Here is a 25,309-nt window from a genome sequence, read left to right as displayed (position 1 = left end):
GAATTTTACGCAAATTTGCAAAAAACAACGCATTTACATTAATGAATAAACATACAAACAGAAAATGCACCCACCAAAATCCGGCGTATCACTAAAGTATAAACAAAAAAAGGTAATAAATTAACATAATGCTAAGACGTGCGATTATAAAAATGCATGACTCGCAACAACGACCATTTTAAGCGAGGCGTGATTACTTGCAAATAGGCAAAAAGTTAGCGGAAAAAGCACGAAATCTGATTTTAAAACAAAAGAAAAAATACGCAAAACATATATTTCAGATTTTATAAATAAAGTTAGGTCAAGCCAGAATGACACTTTACGCCAGAACGTCATAATAGCACAAGTACAAACAAACCTGATGGTTCCGAATAATTCAAATGCACAGTTTAGCAAAAGCGTTGAATGCTTATTGCACACTTGTTGTTATAATAAACTGGTTAAGTTTGAGTTTTAATAAACAGGCGAAATACTACCTTTGCATCGGAAAAAACAAACAAGTTCGCTAAAAATATCAATGCACAAAGCGAAATGATTTCACACAAGGAAATGACGACGCAATTTTAACTCGAAAATTGTATTACTATAAGCAATAGCATCAGCAGTATCGGCATAGACATAACCAATAGCGCTATTTCCACAACCGCTACATAAAACACATCAGCAAACACAACCGCTTTCAACAATAGCAAAACTTCATCAACCAATATTAACATCATCAATGCAGTAACACAACTTGTACATACAATGCAACAACAAAAACGTATGTAATCATTATAAGCATTATGAACAAAAAACATCTGGGCGACATAAGTCATTCAAAATATCATTTAACACATCGATGAAATATCAACATAACTGCATTTTTAAATGTATGGAATACATATACAGGGACAAAATGATATCAGTATATAAATACCGAAAGTGACACAAACGCCATCAATAAGTTGATACAATTATTCATTATGTGAATAAACACAATATAGACACGATATTACTAAATATATTAACACATATACAATATACGTTTCACAATTTAATCAAAGGCGATAGCAAAAAAAAAGTTGTTTATATCTGTGCAATGTTATATACATGTAATAGTGACATAAATAATTAACGAGGCAGCATACTACAAAAATGCAAATATTTGTATTCATAATTGCAACAAGAATATGTTCAATACGCTTCCGACAAAAATGCAGAATACAATATCAGTTTTATTCTCAGGCAGAACACAAGAATGCTATTGACAAATTTGCTGCAATCATAATAATACAATATTATCACTCGACTGATGTTCAATTTATACATATACATACACAACACCAATAATAATTCGTTTGAAATTATAGATACTTCATCTTACAATATATCAAATCACAAGATATAAACATAACTCACACGATTACATATGTAGACACAAAGCTAGTAATTACTTTCAGTTTGAAACAAATGCATACCGCGATATGGTTTCCCTTAGCAATATACTAGTATTTATTTTTTCTACGATTATATACAAAAAAATACCACAACATCATTCAGGTTGTAAACTCACCCCCCTTATATGTGACCATAGCTGGGAAAATCAGTCTTGTGTTCAAAAAATCACATTTTGACTTTTTGGCAATTTTGGATTCTCTGAACATTGTAGTTCACAAAAATGATATAGATTTTTTATTTATCACATTCAAAACTAATTTTATGACCTTCCAAAGTGACCAACCCTACATTTTACCGTCACTAAAAGTTATCATTAAATACAAAAAAAAAACAACGAAAATTTTCAAACAACAAGCACATTGTTTTATTAAAATAATAATCTTTCCTTTAGTCAAATACATAATTATAGTGCTATAAACTGACAACAGCATTATGGACATTTAAAATGTACCATTTGTGTTGCTATGGTAACCAATCTACATGTAAATACTCACCAGAGCACACAATCACGCCTTTTATAAATCTATGAATTGTATTTTCAATCAAGTGTTTGTTTAAAGGCAAACACAATATTAATTTCACTGTTTTGTAACTAGTTAAACGATAACAATCAATAATGTGTGTGTTCCATGAACAATTTCCTTTTTGTATTCAGTAACATGTGTATTTAAGTATAATATAACCTCAAACACAACAGAATGGAAAAACACAGCATTAAAAAGTGTTGGTTGAAAGTACACTTGGATACTAAATGTTTCAGTAAATGAAATAATCATTATTTATCATTATTTCTGATAGAGAAAAATAGACAAAATAAACAATAACTTAGACATTAAAATTGTTTTTTTTGTTACTATGGAAACAATGTAGCAAACAAACAAAAATATAGGATTTTCATTGTAAAACATAAATAAATACAATATTCACACCGATTTTTTTCCAGTTTTTATGATAGGCAGTCTGTGTCCATAAGGTGAAAACAATTGCATGGTTAGATCTACATGGAAAAAATGATTTTTGTTTTGTAAATATGAGATATAAAAAACTTGAAAACAAGCTTGTGCAATTAGAACAACAAAAGTTTGCATTGAACATTTCAAAACCTGTATCAACTGACACATTTAGCAATCGTATACATGTTTTAGCTTTCCTAGGAATAGAGGATTTTTTGAATTGTTTGTGGGAAAATATATCACCCAATACCTAGGCCAAAATAAACACTGATACATAATGTATGTAATTGTTGTGGCACCATCAGAGAAGATCAGATGCGCATCTTAATGCATCTTCTTTTTTGGGGGGCACAGTCTGTGTTTTGTTGCTCACCAGTAGCGCGTTTCGGACATGTCAAGTTTTTGGTTCATCTATGCGACATAATTCACGAATGATTTCAAATAAATACCACTGATGGTCCAGATCAAGCCCTTTCGCAAACATTTCTTATGGCAGGTTGTCACAGCTCACATTAACATTCACTGTCGAGACCTTCCTGAGAGTGATTCTGACTACTGGTGAGTCACTAAATTCCCTGCATTCCACAACACCGGGATGCTCCGCTGACACATGGAAATTGATGAAATTTGGTGACATTCTTTATGTGGTGAAACAATGTCGTAGTGTAATCCTTCCTGTCTTAGATAACAACAGAATTGGAAGAGTCCCCCACAAGCTGGGGGATGTTGTGGCCTGTCCATGACGATAACCCCACAGACGCAGCGACATCAGACAACATTTCTGCATTGAAGTTTCTGTATCAAGATTACCATTTAATTAAGAATCAATTGCAAACTATAGTTTTCCTATTATCAAATTATTATTTTGTTGTTGTTGTTGTAATAGAAAACTACAAAGATTGAAGGATGATTTTGCATGGGATTTTGTTTGCCATATCAAGAATTTCATACCAATAAAACAGCTGAAACTATTAAAATGAATATTTATTTTCCTGTTACAAGACATAAAGTACCTACACACTATTTTTAATTGATTTATATTTTATTATTTTTATATTTTATTACATGGAAGAACTATACAACTGGATAGGCCTATTGAAATGCAAACACGGTTTATCAAGAAGGCTCATGCAGGTCACATACACCATACTGTGATAAGGAATTTACCTCCACTTTGACTTCCAGATGCCAAAGTGCCAATCTGGTGTAAACTTTGTATGTCTTATCAACATAAAGCTTAGTGCGATGATTCTGTGTAAACCTGAAATGTTAAAAAATAATTATTAAAAATGGTCAGGCTACAATTTAGAATATGTATTTTGTAGTAATTGACTGACTCAAAAATGTTGACTCATTTCAATATATTATTTTAAGAGAATTTTCCTTTTGGGATTGATACCAGAGTAATTTTTTTTGAACATATTTACTACATATCAACATGCTTTACCATTTTGCAATTGCATTACTGCAAACAAATATTTTTAACAACAGGTTTAGCTAAATTGATTTCTCACCATTAAAAAAAAGCTATCAGAAACACAATAACTTAGGGCTTGTTATTACCTACAAGAACTCTCCACAGAAGGTACCAGATGATTATGTTGTTTTTATTTTGGCCGCAACAGTTGTCACACTGAAAGTGGGAATGCTGTTCCAAGACTGTAACTTCCCAACCTGTAGAATATCAAATTATTGGTTATTTATCTACATAACACTTTTTTTATAATAATAATTATAAATTAAATTTGTGCTTAAACATTTAAAAAAAAGTCAACCTAAAATTTGTTTTGTTTATCAGCTTCTGCCACATGAAGTTCAGACTTTTCAATAAATGCAGTATCTGATGTTTTTTTTTACAGCTTCTACATCAATATCAATATTAGACTCATCATGGTTTGACTCAAGGTCACTTTCATCACAGGAGTTTTTTCAAACTCCTGTGCTTTCATAATCGTCTAGACTACCATATAAAACAAATCTTGAGTAGCGGGGTGAGAAGTTTCAAAATAAAGTTCATTTACATTCGATAAATCATTTAAATTTAAAAACGAAGTGTCCTGGTCTTATGAAATTTCACATGGAATAGTGTTGGTGTTGAGACATGATATTTTAAAGTCAAATTTAAATATTCCACCATTTCATGTAAACAATTCAGTTGCTATCGTACAGTTTACTTCCGGGTCAAACTTGCGAGTCGCGAAAATTAATCACAAAGCCAAAATACACATATATCTTTCACTTACCTATTTTAAGCATGTGGAAATATCATTTCCGAACCTTCTTCGATTGAAGACATCCATTAGTACACGATGTCATTTTGATTTACAGCGTTTAATAGCCATTGAAAATGAACACTACGAGACAGGTTGCACTACCTGTGAACTGCTCAAACGAAACTGTGTCTTTCAAGGGGAATAATTTGAATTAAATAGGCGGATTACAAACCACCAATTGTGCCAGTGTTTAAAGGACATATTCATGCTATATTGTGAAAATTTTCAAAGCATGTCATAAATTATAAGCCGAGATATTGTATGAAAAAGACGAAATATCCAGCGCATTTTCGTACAAGATTTTTATCTCGCGATTTCCCGACATAAACGTCAGCGTACACAAGACTGATTTTCGCTGACGACGTCCTCAGCGAACCCGCCTCACAATCACATTTACGAGTTCATGTATTGCCTGAATAGTAAAGTCATTAAAATATCACAATCTGCTCAACAATTCGCTTTGACAATTTGAACAATGAACGTTATCGCAGTATAAGCGAGTGTTATCCGTAATACAACAACATCATATTTAAAACATCCCGTGCGTTGTTAAATCGACTACCTTCCATAAATGTGCATGAGCTGCAGCAACTCCAGCTCAATTCTCCTCCTGCTGTTCCACCGTGATGGTTCAGGATGAGCAGTACGAGCTTGTCGTATCTTTTGAAGTCTTCGTATCATTCTCGGTCCTTCATTAATCATTTCTGTAATTGTTGATATCCATGTACGTTGCTGTTCCTTATCCAGTCCAGAGGTTGCCATCAAATTTCTTTCTGGAATCATATAGTCTGGTAGCTCTAAGGTGATCAATGCAACTCTTAGCGCATACAATAATTCAAGCAACCAGTGCAAAATACTTTATTATGAAAGGAGGCTTGAGGATTATTTTCCGCCATCCATAAAACGATGTTTTTCAATGTGTACGATGAAACTTCTTTCTTGCGTGGATGTAGAACATCGTTCTTTATCATTTTCAAAACATACAATTTAATTTGAGTGTCATTAAGATTGTTAACTAGTTCGATCTCACCGGCATTAAAGCACACTCTCCATTCAACATGTTGATATTCACTTCCTTTAAATCAAAGAACTGCCCAAAGTGATACCAACTGCTGAACGTCTTCCGGTGGTGGTCAGTGTCGAGGTCTTGCGGCCCATTTTGACAGGATGTTGGGACAGTAGTAACGTAATGCATGAACTAAGTCATTGTGCAAGTTTCCCTGCAATGTACTAGGCCTTGACGGTCCCGCACGCTCATGACGCACCATGCCCTCCGTCAAGGTATCGTTCGACCAGTTAGTAACAAACAAGTCACTGCTCAAAAGTTCGCGACCATATCCGTCATCACAAAACGCATGATTTACTTGCCTGATAATTGTTTTACCACGTCTCTCCAATAGCAGTCCACAGTGTCCATGGTAGCTCATGCGGCTGAGTCATCTCAACACAGTTATCTCCCCAGGAAAGGTACTTGCATTGACATCATCATCTAAACAGATCACTCTATTAAGTACAAGAATTGCATCAAAATCACTTTCCAGATAGTTGCTCTGCCCCTTAGCCTTGCTACCCGTAACAATCAACGTTGCCGCACCACATGACCGTGTAGTCGTAAGCCTGCCCCACTCCCTGTATGCGTCTCTCCTTGCCTGTATGATCTCCGGTCCGTATCCGAGCAAGCTTATCAGAGTGCATGTCTCAACGGAGGCATTTCCCCACTGTATCTAAAACAAAGTTAAATAAGAAACATGCTACATGCCATAAATAACATTATATCGTTATTCCTCAAATAAATCAGTATATTTTCAGTTAATAATTCAATAGTCGGTACAAGTAGTGCCACCTTGAATATCTTAATCAATTGAATTAAGAGGATTAAAATATAGACACTGGGAATATATACGATAATAAACGGAGCATTGCTATATTCATGAAATTAATTCATCAACATATACTGTATAAATCTATATTATATGAAATTGTAACAACAGAACAATATGTTCTATAAATATTAATATTACACTTAAATTGATTTGATTGAATATGCATAATTTAACGAAATTATATAAAGTTTTTTTTTTGCAAATACACTATCTTGATATTCAAACAGTTATTTAATTATTTGAGTGAAAACTTTGAAACACCGTGTATCGTACTTTGCCACGTGCAGTCAATTATAATGTATTTTTTGAAGATTTGTGAGAACTGTTGTATTCATTGTTCATGTTACGTGTTTAATGTGGGACCAATTCGTATTATGCAGTATACATTTAACGTTGTTCTTTTGTCTAAAGCTTTTATCTTATACCTGCCTTAAGTAATGCAAACATTAACCATCTATATTCATGAAATGTCATTTACCAATATCATTTCGGGGACACATACATCTGAACCTGAAACTATGCGCTAATTGTCATTTTGTATTTGAAACAAACTATACTCGACTTGTCATCTTACCAGGTCTTGTTGGCTGACACTGCCCTGTCTATGGAATCCGTTTGGTTCAGCAAGTCTCGAGTCACTTTTAGCCATCGATACAGTGCTGCAGTAAGACCTTCGATAAGCTTTTATTTTGTTTAATTGTCACAAAATAAGGAGTTAATAATAGCAAGATCACAAATACGTATACTTGTACTTATCTGGTCATAGCTGACATGTTTCAGTATATAAATAAGTTAAGTAATGCGTAAAAACGTTAATAATACAACTTTAAATATAAAGTGCGAATAAGATGGCGTCTGCTCGTGTAAAATATACGTCTTTTATGAATCATGCCTTATCTTATACATAATACTTGTTGTATAGACCTAGTCAGGTCATATGCATGTTGAATGACTCTACTGAATTCAACAAAATTACACCATTGAATATATTTCGGCGAGGATAATGAATACTTTTATGAAAGTACCACGGCCTCTTATATATCCCAACCGTTCCAATAAATGGTAGTAAATTTTTATCGAATATTAACTTGCTGATATCGTAACTTACAAAAGCGTTTTTTTAACCTATTAATTTACGCTCGATTACATAACAATCCTAATAGTGGGGTCATATGGTGAAATGATTGTTCACTTTTTGATAAAAGCAACAAACTTGGCAAATTTGTAGATTTAAGTATTTTATTCAATTTAACCTATGGACCCATCTCCAATTTTCAACATGGCCGCCTTTTTCAAGATGGCCGCCAAAATTTAGGAAATTACATGTTACTGCCATATTTGATTGAAATATTCTGTTTTTAGCATTGAAATTAGCTGTTTTATGTTATTAATTAATTTAAATATGTTTCTACATGAAACAAATGAATTAAATATTGCATATAAGTCAAAATGGCTTCCAAAATGGCCGCCTAAAGTACAAAAAATAGGATTTTCCTAATCAAATCTATAATTTTAATACTCATTGAACGTATGTTATGTAAGCAAGTGTTTTTCTTTTTTTGTATTTACATATACCTTAATTTGTATAATATTCTCAACATATTGTGTCAGTCCTTAAATAAAGAAATAACTGCATTGAACGAGTTCACACTTCCAGACCTTAAAGCTGCCTTAAAATCTAACCGCGGTCACATCCTCCACCACATATGGTGCTTGTATTCAGTGAAATTGTTCACTTTTTGATAAAAGCAACACAACTTTGCTCATTGGTAGTTTAAAGTTTTTAAGACAAAATAGGCTATGGACCCAATAAATATTTTTCAAAATGACCGCCAACCTAAACAAAAAAGGAGAAAATATCGAGATGCAGATTTTTTGTTGCGATCGTTTACTAATCAAATTAAATATTACAATAATTTATTACTAATTATGCTGATAATCAAAAATCTTTGCAAGAAAAACATTTATTAGAAGTATTTTGTTAATTTTGTACTTTTTGTAAGGTCAAAAGGAAATATATTTTTTTTTGGGGGGGGGGGGGAATTATGCTTTTTTGGCAAATATTGATTTACTTTAATAACAAATAAATCCATAAAGCAGATTATCATGGTCCGAGAGCCCACTGGTGTTTTTTGCAAGTTATGAGGCCAAGAATGTTTGTGTATATTTGAAAAGAGAAATGTATAACTTTCCAGAAAACCCATTTCTTTAGAGTCACAGCCGTGCACATCTATGATTTTTTTGGTAAAATCACTCAAAATCGAATGTTTTCCCTCTGATTTATGGAATAATAAAATAAATAAACATTTTCAGTCATGGCAATTTACACAGTGTTTTAGTTTTGGGGTATTAAATAGGTATCAGAAACCTTTCTGATAATTCATTAAAAAAAAAAATTCCATGTATTTTTTTAAAGTTACAAACCACAAAATTTCGCATTTTATTTTTGTAAATTTGCTCATTTTTCATATTTTAATTCTGCGAATTCTTTTACCAAGTTAACAATTTCCAACATATTTGTCTAATCAGTGTTTTAAAAACACGCATATGGCGTCCTTGTTTCATTCTAACAACGACTTTTGTATCAACATCTATTAGTAATTTTGGGTGGAAATGAATAAAATCACACACAAAACTGCTGATTTCTGGAATAATTTGATTTAATTAGATTTATAAGACATTTGATCATAATAATAATCAAATATTGTTCGCATATATACAATTGCATGTAAAATCACTCTAAGCAAACAATGCATATAAGATCACTCTAAACAAACAATAAAATGACCGCAGTGTTATTATAGGTCAAAGCCACTATTTGTTACAGTTTATGTAGGTTAAAAGCCACGACATTTTAACTATTTTATCTGTTTAGTCCATTTTTCAGGTTTTAGTTCCTCGAATTTTTACTCAACTGAAATAATTTTCAAAAAAGTATTCTAACTATTGTATTAAAAACACACGAAAGGGTCTCCTGATTTAATTGAAACATGAACATTTTTTGAATGACGACTTTAAGTGAGATTTCATGAACAAAACACGAAATCAAACACAAAACTGCTGATTACTGGAATAATTTGATATCGTGCTCTTTAAACCCAACAATAGCATTCAATTAACCCATTTATGCCTAGTGGACTCTCCCATCCTTCTAAAATGGATCAATTTATTTCCAAAATAAGGGAAGTCTAGCATATTCGTTTCTATATTTAGAATATTTTTACAGAAATTCCTTTAAGCAAACAGCGCAGACCCTGATAAGACGCCGCATCATGTGGCGTCTCATCTTGGTCGACGCTGTTTGCCAATGCCTTTTTTCTAGACGCTAGGCATAAATGGGTTAAAAAATATAGTGAAACAACACGATAGTGTTATGAAGTGTATTCAGTCCATCATTAAAAAATAACATTTTAGCAGGAATAAACTTGATTGGGAGTTTTATCATTTCACGTAAATTTATTTCATTTCAGATGATAATGATTTCATTAAATAGCACCAATTAACAATGTACAAAGTTGAAAAAATCTGCGGAGCACTTTAAAGGAATGGTAATATACATTAAATCTCACGGAGGGATGAAATGGTGTTTACATGTAACATATAATGAAGCAAACTTATGAACAAAATAAAACAAAGTCGTTTTTAAAAGTGGATAACACTGATATTGCGAAAAGAAAACATTTCTGGCAAAATTAAGTATAATAGGTCAAATAATTTTATGTGTACTGTAATATATTATTTTTCTCGTTTTGTCATACTAAACTAACAAGTCACTACATTCTATAGTATATAAATGAGTAGACACTATCCGAAGAAAATTAAGTAACGTGTAAGTAATCGGAAAGGAATGAATTTCATTGAAAGACGATTTCGAACAGAATAATTGTCGTTTCTAGTTGCCCAATACATAATTTATGTGTACACATGTGCGCAGAGGCAAACTTTAAATTGACGACAAAAAAAGACGTCGAATAAGTTATGATAAGACAACGTTTCGCTGTCTTGTCTCTTTACGCCTTTAAAGGGGCCTTTTCGAGTTTTTGTTAATTGACAAAATTTAAAAAAGTTCTTTCGGATTCTTACATTTTCGATTTAGTTATGATATTTGTGAGGAAACAGTAATACTGAACATTAACCATGCTCTAATATAGCCATTATTTAAAAATCTGAAAATTATAAAGCGTTGCAACGCGAAACGATTGAATAAGTTGGAAAGTTCTATTGTTGTCGTTATATTTTGTGAAACTACAATGATTGCTTATATATAGTATAAAATACATCTCGAATTGTATGCGGAAGGATGGTCGAGGGGTCTAAGTGGTAGACTTTCTACTCTAGGACTCCAGGGGTCAGGGGTTCGAGCCCTGTTGAGGGTTACTTTTTGTAATTTTATTCTTGATTTTTCACTGAAGCTTTTTATAGCAAATGTTTACATTTATCAATAGAAAACAGTAAATGACAAACATCAAAACATGCCAAAATCTGTGAAAAGGCCCCTTTAAAAACGATTTCGCTCACGATCATTATTTGACACAGAAAGCATTAATGTGAAAATAAAATGCACAAAACACGAGAACTCTCATAACATAATTATGCATAAACATGGCTATAAGTAGCGAGAGTAATGAATATATATATATATATATATATATATATATATATATATATATATATATACTATAAAATTGGTTCAGAAACTGAAAATTGATTTAGACTTAGTGTATTGCTTACAGAGGAATATGGTTAAAAATTACCATTAAATGTCCAAAATAGTCACACACAAAATATCCGCTTTACTATACTTACTATTTTAAGTTTTATTTAACTTTATTGTTATTTTTACTCGTAAGCGGTAGTTCAATATAATGGGATATTTTAACGCTGGTCCATTCCTCGAAGGTTATCTGCTTCAAGCTACGCTCGATTGTCCGCAAATTAAATAAGAAAAAAGCTGACGCAATGATATCCGAACGTGTCCGATGTTCTGCGATGTAGCGACTATTAGATTAATTATATGATCCCACTTTCATATGGATGGATTTGCCAGTTTTCGTCCTCTACGAGCACACATGCCTATTTTGACCAATGTCAACCGGAATATATCATTATATACCTGACTTTAATGTAATTATGGTGTTATGAGCTTATGTGTTTGAGTTATACTATGTCAAACATGTCGGCTGATGAATAAGAAATTATAAAAAATAAAGAGATACAAATTTTGAATATGCATTCGAATATTTCCCGCCTATAATCTAGAACGCTGTCACGTCACGCAATCTTTCGTGGTATTATAATCGGTCGGAAACGACACTTCCTTACCAGACTTAGCGAATGCGCACGCACTTCTGAAGCTTGCCGCATAAGGCGTAAGGGTTCGAAACAAATACTGTGTTTCTTAAAGTGAAAGCCAACACATATTTTACCGTTTATTGTAAAATATTAAGATTTGATAATTTAAGCGTAAAGCCATTTAACTTAAAGTATATCTTCAAGTGCAAATGTTTTACAGGCGACTTAAAAACTATAGCATCAGCGAAACCGTAGGCCCCACGAAATGTCCACAAAAATGTCGCTCTTTTTAACGGAGCTAGTTTTTTACAGGGCTGCTCCTTTTTTGTTGTCCTTGATTAACTATTTCTCTCTACTCCGCTCAACCGATAATAATTAATATTTCAGATTGCGATATTATTGCTCGATTGAAATGTGTTATCTATCGTTGCATAGATTTGAGTAGGAGATCCTACTTTTTGTACTTTAGGCGGCCATTTTGGAAGCCATTTTGACTTATATGCAATATTTAATTCTTTTTTCTTTTCTTGTAGAAACATATTTTACTTAATTTATAACATAAAACAGCTAATTTCAATGCCAAAAACAGAATATTTTAATCAAATATGGCAGTAACAAGTAATTTCCTAAATTTTGGCGGCCATCTTGGGGGCCATCTTGAAAATGGCGGCCATCTTGAAAATTGGAGATAGGTCTATAGCTAAAATTGAATAAAATACTTTTATCTACACATGTGCCAAGTTTGTTGCTTTTATCAAAAAGTGAACAATTCCACTGAATACAAGCACCATATGATCCCGCTATCAGCTTATATGAAACGCTATCGAGTCCGTTTCCTTGGTGTCTGTGGGGGAGATCTAAAGAATGCTCCCACAGTGAGGATCGAACCCGTGACCTCCAGATCGCTAGACAGACACCATATCCACTACGCCACGGCGATCTTAAAGTGTGTGTTCGAAGCCACAAAATAAACTACTAGTAAAATAATACAATCGATGAAGTGGGAACATTTATTTATAATGTGCACTTACCTGCTGCAATGAACAAAAGATAACATTAGTACATGGAGTTGTATGTAATGCATTGTCCTGCTATCTCGTTATGTTTATGTCTAAAATATCAGAATACATTTCAATTCATAACATATTGAACGATAATATCATAATGATTACTTATTACAATGTCATTCAATATTATACCGTGTCCGAGACCAATCAGTAAGGTTGTTCTCCGGCGCGGAATGTTTGCAAACTGGAGTATCGTACGTGACTTGTACTGATATGACATGTGGACCGCCAAGCAGCTAGCTGTATCAAGAGTTTTCAGATGTCGTCCTGCAAAATAATAAGAGAATTATTTCCGCAATAAAAAAATAAACATTTTAAAAAGCATCTGCAACATTTGATATTTTATACTTTTTAGTATAAATGTTAAGGATTATAAATAATTATTTATAGAATTAGTTTGACACTTCATTTTGAAACAACACGAGAAACGATGTAAATGTCTACAAACATGCAGTTTGCTTAACGAAAGGGACGTTATCTGAACAATCAAATGCGTGAATACATGTTATACTGTCAGTTTGCTATCGGTGAAATGCCGAATTAATATAAGTAAACTTTCAACATGTACTGAGAATATAAAATGATATCAACTCGGTTATATATTTATGCTGCTTTTGAATTTATTTTGGAAGTTGTTAAATTAACGCATTTTTTTCGCCGGTGCCATGTTATTTTACAATGAACATTTACCGTGGAAACACATGATAATCTCGTAATCACCGTAACAGGAATACACCATTTTAGGACTCAGTGCGCATGAGATTCAAGTTAAAGTTAACACAGGGCACATACAGACGCCTCACAAAACTTGGATTTCAACATTTAAGCTGTTAACTTGAATTATTGGACGCTAGTTCAGTGTTTATTCAGCGATATTTATCAATGCAAACTGACTCGTTGTGTATGGTAGCCGCGCATGGGCCCCTGTACAACAACACTTTCCACAAACAGAACGCGATGCAAGGGCATGTGTCTTCAGATACCAGCACGTTTATCTGCGCCAGTTTGGGTTAAAATTCACATAAATCACATATCATAAACACCTAAAATCAATGTTTAACCGCATAAACGAAATATAAAAAAGCCGACTTAATACTGGGCAATTTAAATCGAAAGCATACCACTTCAAAGTGAAATATCGCTTGGAGATTTTCGATTGCTGCTCACGACACTTAATGGAAGCAAACAACACAAGTAATTTTACCGATGATTACGTACATTTTCAAGCAATATCGGCAGATTAAATGACACTAGCATAAATAACCGCGACCGCGAGCAGAGATGAGATGTTAGGTCACTTATTCCATATCAAAAACACGTGGCACACACAATCAATGAAAAATAAACATATTTATCGACGTTACCGGTCTTTGGCCGATAAACTAACCACAGCGAACATTGATGATCAATGTGTGAGACACCTTTTTCAATTATGTGTATACCAGGAGTCATATAACGGTGATTACGCAATGTTAAGTATATGTGACTACATCCGATTCAAACGTATCATCATTAACGGATTAGCCTGCCATGCGGTACGCGAGATAATTTTTAAAGACCCACATAAATTGTTAGTCTATCAGGACATTGCCGCTACACAACGAAATTGATTAGATCGTCATTACCACAAATATGACGTGTGTGAAGTTAGCCTATTTAGCCTATTTAGCCTATTTAGCCTATTTAGTACATAGGTTGAAACAAACATCCTATTTAGCCTATTTAGCCAATTTAACAGCCTCTTCAGCCTTTTTAGCCTATTTTAGCCTATTTAGCTTATTTAGTAAATAGGTTGAAACATACATCCTATTTAGCCTATTTAGCATATTTAGCCTATTTAACAGCATTTTCAGCCTATTTAACCTATTTAGTATATAGGTTGAAACACACATCCTATTTAGCCTATTTAGCCTATTTAACAGCCTTTTCAGCCTATTTAGCCTATTTAGTACATAGGTTGAAACATACATCCTATTTAGCCTATTTAGCCTATTTAGTACATAGGTTGAAACAAACATCCTATTTAGCCTATTTAGCCAATTTAACAGCCTTTTCAGCCTTTTTAGCCTATTTTAGCCTATTTAGCTTATTTAGTAAATAGGTTGAAACATACATCCTATTTAGCCTATTTAGCCTATTTAGCCTATTTAACAGCATTTTCAGCCTATTTAGCCTATTTAGTATATAGGTTGAAACGCACATCCTATTTAGCCTATTTAACAGCCTTTTCAGCCTATTTAGCCTATTTAGTACATAGGTTAAAACATACATCCTATTTAGCCTATTTAGCCTATTTAGTACATAGGTTGAAACAAACATCCTATTTAGCCTATTTAGCCAATTCAACAGCCTCTTCAGCCTTTTTAGCCTATTTTAGCCTATTTCGCTTATTTAGTAAATAGGTTGAAACATACATCCTATTTAGCCTATTTAGCCTATTTAGCCTATTTAGCCTATTTAACAGCATTTTCAGCCTATTTAGCCTATTTAGTATATAGGTTGAAACGCACATCCTATTTAGCCTATTTAGCCTATTTAACAGCCTTTTCAGCCTATTTAGCCTATTTAGTACATAGGTTGAAACATACATCCTATTTAGCCTATTTAGCCTATTTAGTACATAGGTTGAAACAAACATCCTATTTAGCCTATTTAGCCAATTTAACAGCCTCTTCAGCCTTTTTAGCCTATTTTAGCCTATTTCGCTTATTTAGTAAATAGGTTGAAACATACATCCTATTTAGCCTATTTAGCCTATTAAGCCTATTTAGCCTATTTAACAGCATTTTCAGCCTATTTAGCCTTTTTAGTATATAGGTTGAAACACACATCCTATTTAGCCTATTTAACAGCCTTTTCAGCCTATTTAGCCTATTTAGTACATAGGTTGAAACATACATCCTATTTAGCCTATTTAGCCTATTTAGTACATAGGTTGAAACAAACATCCTATTTAGCCTATTTAGCCAATTTAACAGCCTCTTCAGCCTTTTGAGCCTATTTTAGCCTATTTAGCCTATTTAACAGCCTTTTCAGCCTATTTAGCCTATTTAGTACATGGGTTGAAACATACATCCTATTTAGCCTATTTAGCCTATTTAGTACGTAGGTTGAAACAAACATCCTATTTAGCCTATTTAGCCAATTTAACAGCCTTTTCAGCCTTTTTAGCCTATGTCAGCCTATTGAGCCTATTTAGTAAATAGGTTGAAACATACATCCTATTTAGCCTATTTAGCCTATTTAACAGCATTTTCAGCCTATTTAGCATATTTAGCCTATTTAGTATATAGGTTAAAACATGCATCCTATTTAGCCTATTTAACAGCATTTTCAGCCTATAGTTAACAGTATTTTCAGCCTATTTAGCCTATTTAACAGCATTCTAATTATATTTAGCCTATTGAGTACATACGTTGAAACATACATCCTATTTAGCCTATTTAGCATATTAAACAGCCTATTTAGAAAGTTTAGTACATAGGTTGAAACATACATTGTATTAAGCCTATTTTGCCTATTTAACAGTCTTTTCAGCTTATTTAGCACATGCCTATTTAGCCTATTTAACACCCTTTTCAGCCTATTAAGCATATTTAGAACATAATATTGAAACAAACATCCTATTTAGCCTATTAAGCCAGTTTAATAGCCTCTTCAGCCTTTTTAGCCTATTTAGCCTATTTAGTAAATAGGTTGAAACATACATCCTATTTAGCCTATTTTACAGCATTTTCAGCCTATTTAGCCTATTTAGTACATTATTTGAAACATACATCCTATTTAGCCTGTTTAGTCAATTTAAAAGCCTCTTCAGCCTTTTTAGCCTATTTAATAAAAAGGTTGAAACACATATCCTAATTAGCCAATTTAGCCTATTTAACAGCATTTTCAGCCTATTTAGCCTATTTAGAACAGTAGTTGAAACATACATCCTATTTAGCCTTTTTAGCATATTTAACATCCAATTTAGAAAGTACATATGCTGAAATAAACACTGTATTTAGCCTATTTAGCCTATATAACAGCCTTTTCAGACTATTTAGCACATGCCTTTTAGTACATAAGTTGAAACATACATCCTTTTTAGCCTATTTAACAGCCTTTTCAGTCTATTTAGCTTATTTAGTACATAGGTTGAAAAATACATCCTATTTAGCCTATTTAACAGCATTTTCAGCCTATTTAGCCGATTTAGTACATAGGTTGAAAAATACGTTTTATTGAGCCTATTTAACAGTCTTTTCAGCCCTTTAAGTACATAGTTTAGCCTATTTAGCCTATTTTACTGCCTTTTCAGCCTATTTAGCCTATATACATGTAGTACATAGGTTGAAATATACACCCTATTTAGCCTATTTAACATCCTTTTCAGCCTATTTAGCCTATTTAGTACATAGGTTGAAACAAACAACATCCTAGTTAGCCTATTCAACAACTTTTTCAGCCTATTTAGCTTATTTAGTACATAGGTTGAAAAATACAGCATATTTAGCCTATTTAACAGCATTGTCAGCATATTTAGCCTATTTAGTACATAGGTTGAAACATACATCCTATTTAGCCTATTTAGCCAATTTTACAGCCTCTTCAGCCTTTTTAGCGTATTTTAGCGTATTTAGCCTATTTAATAAATAGGTTGAAACATACATCCTTTTAGCATATTTAGCCTATTTAACAGCATTTTCAGCCTATTTAGCCTATTTAGTACATAAGTTGAAACATACATCCTTTTTAGCCTATTTAACATCCTTTTCAGTCTATTTAGCTTATTTAGTACATAGGTTGAAAAATACATCCTATTTAGCCTATTTAACAGCATTTTCAGCCTATTTAGCCGATTTAGTACATAGGTTGAAAAATACGTTCTATTGAGCCTATTTAACAGTCTTTTCAGCCCTTTAAGTACATAGTTTAGCCTATTTAGCCTATTTTACTGCCTTTTCAGCCTATTTAGCCTATATACATGTAGTACATAGGTTGAAATATACACCCTATTTAGCCTATTTAACAGCCTTTTCAGCCTATTTAGTACATAGGTTGAAACATACATTCTATTTAGCCTATTTAACAGCCTGTTCAGCTTATTTAACCTATTTAGTAAATAGGTTGAACCACAAATTCAATTAAGCCTATTTAACAGCATTTTCAACCTATTTAGCCTACACATGTATTTAGTACATAGGTTGCAACATACACTCTATCAATCCTATTTAACGGCCTTTTCAGCCTATTTAGTACATAGATTGAAATATACACCCTATTTAGCCTATTTAACAGCCTTTTCAGCCTATTAAGCCTATTAAGTATAGGTTGAAATATACATTCTATTTAGTCTATTTAGCCTATTTAACAGCATTTTCAGCCTATTTAGCATGTTAAGTACATAGGTTGAAAAAAACATCCTATTAATTCTATTTAACAGCCTTTTCAGCCTTTTTAGCCTATTTAGTACATAGGTTGAAACAATCAACATCCTATTTAGCATATTTAACAGCCTTTTCAACCTATTTAGCTTATTTAGAACATAGGTTGAAAAATACATCCTATTCAGCCTTTTTTACAGAATTTTCAACATATAAGCATATTTAGCCTATGCAGTACATAGGTCTTAATATACATCCCATTTAGCCTTTTTAACAGCCTTATCAGCCTATTTAGCCTTAGTACATAGGTTCAAACATACATCATATTAAGCCTATTTTGCTTATTTCACAGCTTTTTCAGCCTAATTAGCCAAATTAGAAAGTTTAGAACGAAGGTTAAAAATTACATCCTATTTAGCATATTAAACAGCTTATTTAGCATATTTGGCAAGTTTAGTTCATAGGTAGAAATATACATTCTGTTTAGCCTATTTAGCCCATAGGTTGAAACACACATCCTATTTAGCATATTTAAAAGCCTTTTCAGCCTATGTAGTACATATGTTGAACATAATATCCTATTTAGCCTATTGAACAGCCTTTTCAACCTATTTAGTACATAGGTTGAAACATAATCAGTACATCCTATTTAGCCTATTAAACCGCCTTTTCAGCCTATAAGCCTATTTAGCCTTTTTAGTACAAAGGTTGAAACATATATTCTATTAAGCCTATTAGACAGCCTTTTTAGCATATTTAGCCTATTTAGTACTACGGTTCAAACATACATCCTAGTTAAAATATTTAGCTTATTAAACAGCCTTTTCATCTTATTTAGAAAGTTTAGTACAAAGGTTTTCAAAAATACATCCTATTCAGCCTAGCCTTTTTAGCCTATTTACAAGTTTAGTACATACGTAGACATATACATCATGTTTAGCTTATTAAACATCCTATTTAGCCTATTTAGTCTATTTAACAGCATTTTCAGCCTATTCAGAAAGTTTAGAACAAAGATTAAAAAATACATCCTATTTAGCCTATTTAACAGCCTTTCAGCCATTTTAGAAAGTTTAGTACAAAGGTTAACAATGCATCTTATTTAGTATTTAACAGCTTATTTAGCCTATTTAGCAAGTTAAGTACACACGTACACATAAACATCCTTCTTAGCCTATTTAGCTAGCCTTTTCAACATCCTATTTAGCCTTTTTAGTCTATTTAAAAGCCTTTTCAGCCTATTTAGAAAGTTTAGTACAAAGGTTTAAACATGCATCTTTTTTAGCCTATTTAATAGCCATTTTAGCCTATTTAGCCTATCTAGAAAGTAAGTACAAAGGTTAAAAAAATACATCCTATTTAGCCTTTTTTAGCAATTTTAGTAAAAACGTAGACACATACATCCTATTTAACAGCCTATTTAGCAAGTTAAGTACATACGTAGACACATACATCCTATGAAGCCTATTTAACAGCCTATTTAGCAATTTTAGTAAATACGTAGACACATACATCCTTTTTGACAGCCTTTTTAGCAAGATTAGTACATACGTAGACACTTACATCGTATAAAGCCTATTTAGCCTTTTAACAGCATGTTTAGCAAGTAAAGTACATACGTAGACACATTCATCCTATTTAGCCTATTTAACAGCCTGTTCAGCCTATTTAGAAAGTTGAGTACAAAGATTAAAAATACATCCTTTTTGGCCTATTTAACAGTCTTTTTAGCAAGTGAAGTACATACGTAGATATACATCCTTTTTAGCATATTTATCCTATTTAACATCATATTTAAACCCATTTAGACTATTTAACAGCCTTTTCGGCCCATTTAGAAAGTTAAGTACAAAGGTTAAAACATACATCATATTTAGCCTATTTAACAGCCTATTTAGCCTATTTAGCAAGTTTAGTACATAGGTAGACATAAACATCCTATTAAGCCAATTTTACAGCCTATTTAGAAATTATGTAGACACATAAATCCTTATTAACTCATACATCCTACATAGCATATTCAGCCTATTTAACAGCCAATTCAGAAAGCTTAGTACATATGTAGACGCATACATCCAATTAAGCCCATTTAACAGGTTATTGAGCCTATTTAGCAAGTTTAGTACATACGTAGACATATTTATCTTTTTTAGCCTATTTAACAGCCTATTCAGCCTTTTCAGCAAGTAAAGTACATATGCACATGCATCCTTTTTAGCCTATTTAACAGCCTTTTTATCATATTTAGCAAAGTTAGTTCATAAGTTGACACACAAATCCTATTTAGCCTATTTAGCAAGTTTAGAACATACATGACTGTAGACTCATACATCCTAATTAGAATATTTAGCCTATTTAACAGCCAATTTAGCAAGCTTAGTACAAACGTAGACGCACACATTCAATTTAGCCCATTTAACAGGCTATTTAGCGTATTTAGCAAGTTTCATACATACGTAGACACATACATCCTATTTAATAGCGTATTTAGCTTATTTAGCAGGTTTTGTACATATATAGACACATTCATCATATTTAGCATTATTTGCCTATTGAACAGCCTATTTAGCTTTTTAAGCAAATTAAGTAAATATGTTAAAACATATATCATATTGAGCCTATTTAGCTTATTTAACAGCCTTCTCAGGCTTATTATCCTATTTTTTAAGTTAAGTACACAGTTTTATACATGCATCCCATTTAGGCTATGTATTAGCCTTTTTTAGCCGTTTAGCCTACTAGTATTTAGCAAGTTAAGTACAATGGTTAATGCATCATATTAAGTATATTTAATGACCTTTTCAATCTGTTTAGACTATAGCAAGTTTAGTACAAAGGTTTTCTCATACAGCATGAGTGGCCTATATATTAATCGTTATTGAGCATATTTAGTAAGTTCAGTAAATAGATTCTGGCTTAGTGTACATCCATTGCAGCCTATTTACCACGCGTAGTACATAGGTTGAAACGTACAACCTATTTAGCCTATTAAACAGTCTTTCAGACTATTTATCATGTTTAGTATATAGGTTCAAACATACATCCTAGTTAGCCTATTGAAATGCTTATTTATCAATCTTTTCTGCTTATTTAGAAAGTTTAGTACATATGTTGAAAAATACATCATAACAAGTCTATTTAGCCTATTTTAAAGCCTTTTCAGCCCATTTAGAAAGTGTAGTACATAAGTGCAAACATACAACATTTAAAGCCTATTTACACAGCTTTTAAACCTATTAAGCAAGTTTAAAGTATGGTTATTACATACTGGGCACGTGTTTTTCCCAGTGTACACCAGTCCCCCACACACACCATCCACGCCACAAACAGATGGAGACTAAATCAAAATTAAATGTCATCTTTGTAAAAATTAAAATATCTTCAATTAAAACTTAAGTACATAGGAATTGACACTGTATTACTACATTTGTTCAAACATTTGCAGTGTAGTAAGTTTATTATTTAGGAGAACATGGACACAATATTTGTACTTACACTATGCGACTACAGGTGGGGAAAGTCTTTGAACACGCGCATGTGAATGAAACGAAGTCAATACAAAAAGTTAAATTTTGTAGTAACATTTGTGCTTTTTTAATGTATTATTGATTGTTATTCAAGTAAAATAATATGGTAGTTGCAGCTAGAATATCAGCAGAAGTTGTAGCAATAAATGCGATCATGGTGATTGTGTAATATTATAGTTGATTGTGGTGTTCTTGGTGTTCATGCTGTTAAAAGAGTTTTTTATTTAAATGTTTTTTTATTGCTTTTCGTGTGTTTGGGTTTATAATACAATTGTTGATGTTGATGTATTTAAAAACAACATCAAAACCATTTGATGAAAACAATTAAAATATGTACGGGAAGGATACACAAAAAACAAATGCCATATGCTTGACAATTGTATACACCTTTTAATTGAACTTCATTTAAATTAGATACTAATTATTAGTCATCATTATACATTTTTACTTTCACAACATCACAACAAAAGACGTCCTAAGGGGCTTTTGTCCAAAGGGGCAAATGTCCTAGGGGGCTAATGCCCTATAGGGCTTTTGTCATAGGGGCTTTTGTCCTAGGGGCTAATGTCCGAGAGGGCTAATGTCCTACACTCAGATGATTGTATGTGTTGAACATTGATTGGCGTATACTGTTAAGTTGGGTTTCGCATCTAACTGTTGGAACAAATGTAAAAACGATCGTCCGGGTTGTCAATATAACGTTTGAACGAATGTCCGGGTTGTAAATACAATGTTGGTACGAATACTCGCCTTGTGAACATTAGCGTAGGAACGATTCTGTGGGAACGAAAGTCCTGATACCAGTTTTCACTGTGCGATACATTTTATTTGAGACTTAAATAAAATACTAACAGACGAATGTTCGTTGTATATTGTATAATTATTTTAGAATTTCAATGACAATGGCATGCAAATTTAGGGAATGTAGGTAAAAATGCCAGAGGTAAAAATGCCATAGGTAAAAATGCCATAGGTAAAAATGCCATAGGTAAAAATGCCAGATGTAAAGTGGTAAAAATGCCATAGGTAAAAATGCCATAGGTAAAAATGCCAGATGTTATACAGTAATACAGAGTTTTGAGCAATTTTTTTTAAGGATATTGAGTATTGTACGGGAACATTTTTTTAATTGAACTTGTTCTTCTTGTCTCACTTATAAATTGAGACTGTCATTTTGTTGTTTTGTGCTTTATTCATTCTGTTTATATGGTGGGATTTTTTGTTTCTTTGATGAATCGGTCATTAAAGGAAAATTGTTAAATTCATTGTTAAAGCTATTGGATTTGTGATGATGTAATGAAATCTTTTGATATTTAGGGACAATAAATTATTAAAGCAATGTGACAAACAAGGTTATTGTTAATTTATTATGATTTATTGTGCTCAAATCATCAAACAAAAATAATTGAGAAAAAAACGTGTGATTTTTCTTCTTTGATTTGTAATTAATAACTGGTTTTGAGAAACTCGTTAATACAAGTATTTTAAATGCAATTAACTTTGTTCGAACTGAATAATTAAGGGTTTGAAACTAAACTTTATAAATAATTGATAATTGTTTTGCAGAAACTCTTTAATAGATGCAATTTTTAAACACAATTAACTTTGTTCAAACTGTTTAATGGCCAGTTTCTGAATGTGATAAACCATTATCACAACCAACAGTCAATAAGTGTTACCCATCTTTTCTGCTGTAATTTCAATAAAAACAACAAGGTGTTATTCATCACAGTTTGACACTACTCAAATAAAGCGCCCACACTCGCAACAAACAGATAATTAAGGGGTATCCATTTTGTCTTGTGTAACTGTAGTAAAAACAACAAGGTGTTATTCATCACAGTTTGACACTACTCAAATAAAGCGCCCAAACTCGAAATAAACAGCTAAATAAGGGGTACCCATTTTGTCTTGTGTAATTGTAGTAAAAACATGGTGCTATTCCTGACAGTTTGACACTACACCAATGGCCCCTGAAAATTCACAAGTCAGTCTCATCTGTGCATATAAGGAGAAAACGATACATGAATATGCATTCAGTTATCTTCAGTGTATTGCGATTTAAGTCCTTGGATTATTACATTGTTTGTGCTTAAATGATTAAAAGTGCTTGATTAGAGATGGAACCTAATACGTAAAAATCAAGTGAATTACGTTCAGTGTAGTTTGAATTAAGTTTTTGTTTAACCGGATATAACAATTAAGTGTATACACGGATAAGTGCTTGATTAGAAATGGAACTCATACCCTCAAATAAAGGAAAACATAAACTGTGCCATGAACATTATTTGTATACCAAGAAATCTTCGTCTAACTCTTCCATCTTTTGGGTATGTACCAATCGCACATTGGGCGTCGGGGGTCTCTCCGTTCAGACATTCAGATGACAACCTGTCAGCGAACAAATGAGCATGACCATCCACCTAACAAAATAAAAGTTGAAGTCGCTAAAGTCAGGGCAAACATGAAAGAACAGGCGAAGCAGGGTCATGACAAACCAGGCGTTGTCTTTACCTCCAGTCTTGTAGATGTCGACGCGGAAACGCTTGCATCACTTCAATCCGCGGATGTCTGCAAAAGAACAATTAGAAACCAGCGAGCACATGAATTCCCCAAAGTATCTGATAATTGCAGAGAAATTATCATACAAGGAGAGTGGGAACAAAACTGCCAAGGTGATCCATTCCTGTTCTTTGACAGTGGACAGGAAAGTGAGTCTAGGATCCTATGTTTCGCCACACATCAAATGCTGAAAAAACTAGCCGAATCAAACCAATGGTTGATGGATGGAAATTTCGCCATGGCGCCTGCACACTTCCATCAGTTATTTGTCATCCAAGTTCCTGTTGGCAACGTAACTGTACCTGCTGTGTTTGCCTTGCTGCCAGACAAGCGACAAACAACGTATGAGTTATTATTTCAAGACATTGTTGACACATGTACAGAATTGGGCTACCAGCCAGACCCTGTAAGTGTTATTGTGGACTTCGAAATTGGTCTACGTCAATCCCTTCGCGCAGTGTTTGGTGAACATCTTGCTATACAAGGATGTTTTTACCACTTGTCTCAAGCCACATGGCGTAAGATACAGGAGCTTGGCATGGTTGATGTGTACAAGACCAACGATGAGTTCAGGCACTTCTGTGGAATGCTTGACGGGTTAGCATTTTTACCGGTCGCAGACGTTCCGGCAGAGCTTGTGTACCTGAGAACTGTGTGCATGCAATGTGGGAGAGGACATTCTGGATTATTTTGACGCCACATACGTAAATGGCAGATTCAGAAATGTTTTGAGAAATGGCAACAATATTCTCCGCCGCACTCCTCCAAGATTCCCGCCGTGTGATTGGAAAGTGTTTGATGCCACTATGAACGACACACAGAGGACAAACAACCAGTGTGAAGGGTGGAACAACCGGTTCAAACATCTAGTAGGACACCACCATCCACACATCTGGAAGTTGATAAAGTACATCAAACTGGAAGAGCGTGTCGCTGCGACAGTGAT

The 25,309-nt window shown here is 33.1% G+C and overlaps 3 protein-coding genes across 3 annotated transcripts in view; all 3 read right to left on the bottom strand.

Moving 5' to 3' along the window:
* The window catches only part of LOC127867041 (uncharacterized), a 151,211-nt gene that overhangs the window by 12,196 nt on the left and 113,706 nt on the right, over positions 1-25,309 (bottom strand). The window lies entirely within an intron of this gene.
* LOC127867047 (uncharacterized) overlaps positions 1-25,309 on the bottom strand; it is a 147,208-nt gene that overhangs the window by 12,196 nt on the left and 109,703 nt on the right. The window lies entirely within an intron of this gene.
* Positions 1,808-4,947, bottom strand: LOC127867053 (uncharacterized). Its single transcript, XM_052407999.1, has 4 exons — positions 4,637-4,947; positions 3,957-4,067; positions 3,561-3,654; positions 1,808-3,188 (listed from the first exon to the last, which is right to left on the bottom strand). Exons 1-4 carry the CDS (start codon positions 4,647-4,649, stop codon positions 3,074-3,076), a joined length of 333 nt encoding a protein of 110 aa, XP_052263959.1. The 5' UTR covers positions 4,650-4,947; the 3' UTR covers positions 1,808-3,073.

Source organism: Dreissena polymorpha, chromosome 2, assembly GCF_020536995.1.
Source record: "Dreissena polymorpha isolate Duluth1 chromosome 2, UMN_Dpol_1.0, whole genome shotgun sequence".
Classification (NCBI taxonomy): Eukaryota; Metazoa; Mollusca; class Bivalvia; order Myida; family Dreissenidae; genus Dreissena; species Dreissena polymorpha.
The sequence above is the reverse complement of the archived record's forward strand: the minus strand, read 5'-3'. Positions and strand labels throughout refer to the sequence as shown.